The following is a 7,543-nucleotide window of genomic DNA, read 5'->3' on the forward strand; positions in this document are numbered from 1 at the left end:
ACCACCTTAGTTTTAGTTTTGAACAGTGGCCTTATTATTTTAGAAGTAGTGACTAAATCCGTTTATTTGAAACTTAATAAATTCTGAGCTAGGCATAGAGGCGACACAGGATCTGGGGAAATACCTTGGGGTACCAGTGATTCATAACCGCATCAATAAGCATACCTATCAGTATGTGGTTGATAGGGTTAAGGCACGGCTGTCTGGATGGAAAGCTCGATGTTTGTCCTTTGCAGGTAGAACAACGCTGGTCAAGTCTGTTTTATCCGCACTTCCAACCTATACTATGCAAACGGTTATGCTCCCAATAAGCACGTGCAACAATCTAGATAGACTCAACCGGAGATTTCTTTGGGGAGCGAAAGAGGGAGAACGACGGCTTAGCCTGGTAAACTGGGATGTTGTCTGCAAGAACCGAGAAAACGGGGGTCTTGGAATCAGGAAGACGCATGAGTATAATCTTGCCCTAGCAGCGAAGCTAGGCTGGCGAATCCTAACCGAACCTGATACCCTCTGGGTGCAAATTCTGAGACACAAATACATGGGGGGTGAGGTGGAGATTAATAGAATAAAAGCTAAGCCAGGACACAACCATGTTTGGAGATGTGTTGTTCAAGGAATAAAGCTTCTGCAGCAATGTCTGAACCGCGTGGTAAGGTCGGGGGAGAATACTAGCTTCTGGCTTGATCGATGGGTGGATAATTCACGACTCAAGGACATGGCAACCGCAACTATACCTGAAACAGAGCTAAGAAAATCAGTTTCTGAGTACTGGGGAAACGTATCAGGATGGCCATGGCATATACTGCAAAATTACCTCCCCCAAATGGCTCTCTACAAAATTGCCTCGCAGGTCCTGATAGAAGAAGCAATGGAGGATGACGGATGGTCCTGGGGAGCCACAAGCTCAGGGAATTTTTCTGTGAAATCAGCGTACGCTCTGCAAAGAAATAAGGGAATGGATAGCCACATGGACAGACAACATGTGGGTTGGGACCGAATTTGGAAATTGCAGGTAACAGAAAGAATGAAATTCTTTCTTTGGACAGCTCGGCATGAGGCGATTATGGTCAATCATAATAGGAGACGACGGCATCTGTGCGTGGAGGACCGCTGTCCCTCTTGCCCGGAACCTGAAACGACAAGTCACGTTCTCCGGGATTGCGTGGAAGCAAGGAAAATCTGGGATTGTTTCGTACCAAGCGAAAGAAGAAATGATTTTTACAGCCCGGATTTTCAAGTCTGGATGGACGGGAATCTCAGTATCGAGAGGAAGTGGAGATCATGGGACTGGACAAGTATATTTGCAGTGGTCTGCTGGTGGTTGTGGCGATGGAGGAATGCAGAAGTTTTTTCGACAGGAGCTAACTGCAGGGACAAAGTGGAATTTATAATATCACAGGTGAAGGAAAGTGCTGCTGTTGCGATGCGTAGCGGTCTAGGAAGATTGAGTGTGTACAACAATATGCACATCGCGTGGAAACCACCGCAAGATGACTGGATAAAAATTAACACGGATGGCGCGTGCAAAGGCAATCCGGGTTTCGCAAGCACCGGGGGTTTGATGAGAGACAGCACTGGCAATTGGAAAAGGGGATTTGCCTGTAATTTGGGTGTTTGCACTGCAGTCTTGGCGGAAATTTGGGGAATCTTCTATGGTTTGAAAATGGCCTGGGCTTCAGGGTTCAGACGGGTTATTCTGGAATCGGACTCATTGACGGCAGTGAGATTGGTATCAGATACTGGAAATTGTTTCCATCGTCACGCCTGGTTAATTGAGGAATGTAGAACGCTTCTAAAACAGAATTGGGACATCACAGTAGCTCACACCTTTAGGGAAGGTAACAAAGCTGCTGATTGGTTGGCGAATTTCGCAGGGAATCTCTCCTTAGGTCATCACGAGTGTGTTGTGCCGCCTGCAGGCCTCCAGAATATCCTTGATGCTGACAATAATGGAGCTTCAACTATTCGGCGTGTCAGAACTTAATTGTTTGTTCAGTTTCTTCTTTGTTTTCCGGAGTTTAACCCCTCCCTTTTACCAAAAAAAAAAAAAAAAAAAAAAAAACTTAATAAATTCACATTGACTTAATAAATCCACATTGACTTCCTCTGAATATTTTGGTTATGTAACCTTTGATTAGATACTCCTGTCACACAAAATCTATATGAAAAGCTCTCTTTCTAATCTTTTGGTATCCAGCCTTTTTGTTTCCATTCTATTTATTCCCTCTTGGAATAAAAATATAAAATAAAACAAGAGCATCTAGCTACATGCCCAGTTTGAATCAAATTATATAGCTAGACTTCTAGCCTCCCCTTCAAGTCCTTAATTACCTTGACTAACAAAATTTTAAATTTTCCTGCACATGAAAACTGAAAATATCATGATTACCCCTTCAATTTACCATTACTCCCTATTGTGGTCCGGATCATATAATGATTACCACTTCAATATGATGATTTTCTGGTGTTCAATTATGATCAATTGTTTTTATAATTCTAAAATCTAGAATTATCAATTGGGGGTGGAAGTGAATCAATTAGAAGTTCATCACATATTTCAGTGTTCATTGAACAATTACTTCAATTAAGGAGAAATTTGATAGAGAATGTGACAATAATAGAGGAAGATCATATATAATAGAATTTATCTAAAACTATAACATATTATATATTAATTGGATTACATACCAGAAATCCATATTTTTCTTAGTTTAACCCCCCCAAAAAAAGAAAGATAAGCATAACTGGAAAATACCTTCTTCTACATACTGTCCTATATGACTGAAACTTAAAAAAGAACTATGATTTTACACAAAAAGGGGCAAAAGAGAAGAGAGTCCTAGAGTTGGGGTGATAATATATAATTCTAGTTAGGATTTTGAGATGAACTTGAACTGAGGTTGAGATCAGGAATATTCCCACTACTCCCATTATTGCCTTTTGAATTCCCCTTAGTTAATTTCTGCTTGAGCTCTGTAAGTAATGCTTGATTTTCCTGGTTAAGAAGCTGTGCTTTCTTCCTTAGCCTTTCATTCTCCTTCATTATGTAGCAGTTTTGTATGTACAACTTGGAGTTCAGTCTTTCCATATCTATTAGAAAACAGTAAATAAATTAGAAAAACATGGACCACTATTGTAAAAAAAATGAAAGAAAGTGTCTATTCTGAAGAAGATAAGAAAGTGGGGGGCCTATGTGTTTGAAGTAATTCTAAAAAGATTTTACCTTTTGCAGGGGAGGAAAATGCACAGCAGTAGAAATAGGATGAAATGTAATGTTGGTTTGAATGGAGATAAGTGAAGTGAAGTTGGGAGGGAGGGACAAAAGGGATGGATTTATATAGAGAAAAAGATGCTAGGTGGCTAGAGAGAGAAAGGGGGAGGAGAGGAGAGAGAAAGGTTGGGTTCTGACAGGAGAATCATGGAAGTGTAAGCATGGAAGGCGGCCGATTGAGGGTAAAAAAAAGAAATGTAATTTGGGGGTATGATGTTGATGAGGTCATGTGAATGATGGTGCTGCTAAGTTTTTACAATTAGGCGTTGTAAAAATGATGGTGAGATAGGGCAGGGGAAGGGGCAGTCCCCCAAGATTCGCAATGATGCTTTGGATTGGTTCCAACTATCATAATTTCACATAATTTCACATGATTTCACCCCCCCACCCCCCACCCTCTTCTTCTTCTTCTTCTCTTCTTATTTCTTCTTTTTTTTTTTTTGATAATTTCTTATTTCTTCTTTTTAATACCCTCATTATTAATTCTCTTTTGTTTTATTTCTTCTTCTCCGGATTATATGATTCTTTTCTTTCTTTTTAGGCTTAATACATCATTTGCCAACTGAACTGTCCAAAAAACTTGATTAGTCTCCTAAAATTTTAAAGTGTTCCGATAGCCTCCTGAACTTGCATAAAATATTCAGTTAGCCCCCTAAACTTACGTAAAATGTAATCAATTGATCATTCGGTTACGAAACAGTAAGTTAAATGCGGAAGATGTTGATACAGATCGGTTTTATCTGAAAGTTTTAATCGTAAACTTACAAAGATATTTCTTCTCTAGCTAAACTAGAAGGAGTGAATCCCGGGGTTTTACGGACTAAATCCGTAGGAAATCAAAGATCCCCCATTGTTGAATGTGAAAACCTTAACAAGCTTCTTGAAGAAGTTTTAATATTGATTGATAAAAAGTTAAGTTTACAAAGAGAAAGAGATGAATTTATATCACCTCAAAAACCTAATTGTCAAATTACAAAAAAGGTAAATTACATAACTACTTAAAATACAAAGCTAAAGGGTAAATTGGGTTAATGGTAAAGGGGTGACATGGTTGTAAATAAGGAGTGGTAGAGTTGTAATTAGGGAGTGGCAAAGGTGTAATTAAGGAGTGGTCCCAAGCATAGAGAACTTGGTGAAGAAGTATCCTACAGACGAGACACGCCCCGCGTAGGTCTGGCTACGCCCCGCGCGGTGCCGCTCCTGATCCTGGTGCGTCTTGTTGATGGGGTTTACGCGTGGCGTCTCTAGTGTTACGCCCCCGCGTAGTTGACCTCCTGACTAGAACTCGTTCCCGATGCTTGATCTGCGCCCTGCGTATGAGGAAGCACGCTCCACATCCTTGGGAGTACGCCCCGCGTGCATGACCTCCTGGAACTGGTTCTCTTTGAAGGTTCGATCCACGCTTCACGTACTGGACAATACGCTCCGCGTGGAATGCCTTAGCGATCCCCCTTCCGCGTGGGTTTCTTCCTTCTTCCTTTCTCTCGGCTCCGGATTCATGCTGCGTGTGTTTTATCTTACGCCCCGCGTATGAGTGCGAGATGCCCTCATCATACTCCTCTTCTTCAAAAGAGTTGGTCCCCAACTCAACTATAGAACAAGAATGGTGCTTGGTAGGTGTTATCCACTCCATATATTGTTGGTTTCTCCTTCCATTTATGAACTCTTCCCACACCCCAACTTGTGTCTTGTTCTCGGTGCTCATCCCCCGTAATGCGCGCCTCAATACCCGACCGACATCGAATGGAATATCTCGGCGTAGTTGATCAAACCAATCCTCCACAATGTCTTGGAAGCTCCTCCACACTCCCACGACATGTCAAACCGACCAACCCCGGTCCTCCTCAATCTCCACTTTACGAACATGGACGTTGATCATAACTTCATTCCGCTCATAGCCGACATCAAATGGGATGTCCCGACGATACTTGTCAACCTACTTCGTAGTGATCCCAAGAACACTTGTATCGATTCCTTCTTTGTCTTGGGTTAACAATCTCGTGGCTTCTCGAGTCGCCTCTTCACTAACTTGGCCACTATCCCGCCATTCTTGAATTTCTTCCATTCTCTCTACATCACCCGGATGGCCATTCCCATTCACCAAATACTCTTTGAAGCTCACTCTCTTCACCATAAAATCACTCCTGATTGACTCCTCGTAGGGTTGACGTCCCCTCAACAAACACAACATATATCCCAACACATGCATCTCAATCAAGAACAAAATAACAAGTTCCGAATTTACCAAGTGGGAGGCTCGGTTCATTCCTAGTGTGTATGTTCTAGGAATCTCATTTCTTCCTAGAGGCGTCACAATGTACTCTTTATCCGTTTCCTTGAAGCTCAAGCGACTATGAGGAAGACATAGCATACGACCTCCGGGATCCCATGCAATATCACGTGGTATCTTCCCCAAAGGTAGAATGCCCCGTGGTTGTCCGTTGAAGGACACATACTTCCCATCTTCGGACGTTGGTCCCACATCACCACTTTCCTCCATTCCCTTCTGGAACTCTCGCTCATAATAGTCAAGTTCATCATCGTTAACGGGCTCAATGTCGAAGTTTCCTTCTCCATCAATCTCCTTTCGTAGCTCATCTTCTTCTTGACCATACAGAATTTCACTTCCCTCTTCGTCCTCGATCCGTTCTCTCCCATGACCTATCATTTCCATTTGCTTCCCTCTATAGCTTAAGCCGACTAATTCACGTGCTAAGTCGCTTGACTCCAAAGACATGCACCCACCCAACATGGTTGAGCCACCAACATCTCTCCCATCTCCATAACCATCAACCTCCACACATAATGTGATTTCCTCATTCTCCTCAACCTCAAAATCAATGCCCTCACTTCCTTTAAGCATATCAATGAAGTTATGTTCAAGGGGCATTTTATCAAACACAAAAGGAGCATCCCTTGCTACATGGGTTTTCTCATTTTTAGCACACACAAAGTCAACCTCCCCCATGTTCTCACATACAAGTATCCTTTCCTCCTCATCCACAAATGAATCTAAATCCTCCTCCACAATTTCATTTTCAACAAACCCACAAGAAAAATCTAAATCCCCTCCAACATCACAAACAATATCACAAACATCCAATTTCTTCCTACCAATAGGACTAACCACAACTTCAATATCAGAAATTGGGAGTTTGGGATTTACCTTTACCATGTGTGATGGAGAAAAGATTGGTGATGGATCTTTAGGAGGGACTTCCATGGTCGGTTGGACAAGCTTTTGGATCTCTAGGCTAAGACCTTCACAAGCGGCTAGAAATCTCCTCAAAGACCCATCGCTCTTCCGGTTACTTTCTCTAAACCTCTCTTCAAACCCTTTACTCCAAGATGCAAAACTCTCTCCCCTCTTGATGGCGGTTTCTTCGGATCCATCAGATGAACTTGGTTGAACCATAGTCGAAAGAAGTCTCCGTTCAAGGAAAACGATCGGCTCTGATACCAACTGATACAGATCGGTTTTATCTGAAAGTTATAATCGTAAACTTACAAAGATATTTCTTCTCTAGCTAAACTAGAAGGAGTGAATCTCAGGGTTTTACGGACTAAATCCGTAGAAAATCAAAGATCCTCCATTGTTGAAGGTGAAAACCTTAACAAGCTTCTTGAAGAAGTTTTAATAGTGATTGATAAAAAGTTAAGTTTACAAAGAGAAAGAGATGAATTTATATCACCTCAAAAACCTAATTGCCAAATTACAAAAAGGGTAAATTACATAACTACTTAAAATACAAAGCTAAAGGGTAAATTGGGTTAATGGTAAAGGGGTGGCATGGTTGTAAATAAGGAGTGGTAGAGTTGTAATTAGGGAGTGGAAAAGGTGTAATTAAGGAGTGGTCCCAAGCATAGAGAACTTGGTGAAGAAGTATCCTACAGACGGGACACGCCTCGTGTAGGTCTGGCTACGTCCTGCGTGGTGCCGCTCCTAATCCTGGTGCATTTGTTGATGGGGTTTACGCGTGGCGTCTCTAGTGTTACGCCCCACGTAGTTGACCTCCCGAGTAGAACTCGTTCCCGATGCTTGATCTGCGCCCCGCGTATGAGGAAGCACGCTCCGCGTCCTTGGGAGTACGCCCCGCGTACATGACCTCCTAGAACTGGTTCTCTTTGAAGGTTCGATCCACGCTCCGCGTACTGGACAATACGCTCCGCGTGGAATGCCTTAGTGGTCCCCCTTCCGCGTGGGTTTCTTCCTTCTTCCTTTCTCTCGGCTCCGGATTCATGCTCCGTGTGTTTTATCTTACACCCCGC

At 42.4% G+C, this 7,543-nt stretch overlaps 1 protein-coding gene across 1 annotated transcript; it reads right to left on the reverse strand.

The window, feature by feature from the left end:
* Positions 1-2,686: 2,686 nt before the first annotated feature.
* Positions 2,687-3,584, reverse strand: LOC136224343 (protein LITTLE ZIPPER 4). The gene is made up of 2 exons (XM_066012662.1): positions 3,227-3,584; positions 2,687-3,093 (listed from the first exon to the last, which is right to left on the reverse strand). Exon 2 carries the CDS (start codon positions 3,089-3,091, stop codon positions 2,870-2,872), a length of 222 nt encoding a protein of 73 aa, XP_065868734.1. The 5' UTR covers positions 3,092-3,093; positions 3,227-3,584; the 3' UTR covers positions 2,687-2,869.
* Between the last annotated feature and the right edge of the window lie 3,959 nt (positions 3,585-7,543).

This window comes from Euphorbia lathyris, chromosome 3 (genome assembly GCF_963576675.1).
Source record: "Euphorbia lathyris chromosome 3, ddEupLath1.1, whole genome shotgun sequence".
Lineage (NCBI taxonomy): Eukaryota > Viridiplantae > Streptophyta > Magnoliopsida > Malpighiales > Euphorbiaceae > Euphorbia > Euphorbia lathyris.

What these genes read in the sequence shown, in the direction of transcription:
- LOC136224343 (XM_066012662.1), bottom strand. Translation starts at nt 3,091, where the DNA reads ATGGAAAGACTGAACTCCAAGTTGTACATACAAAACTGCTACATAATG.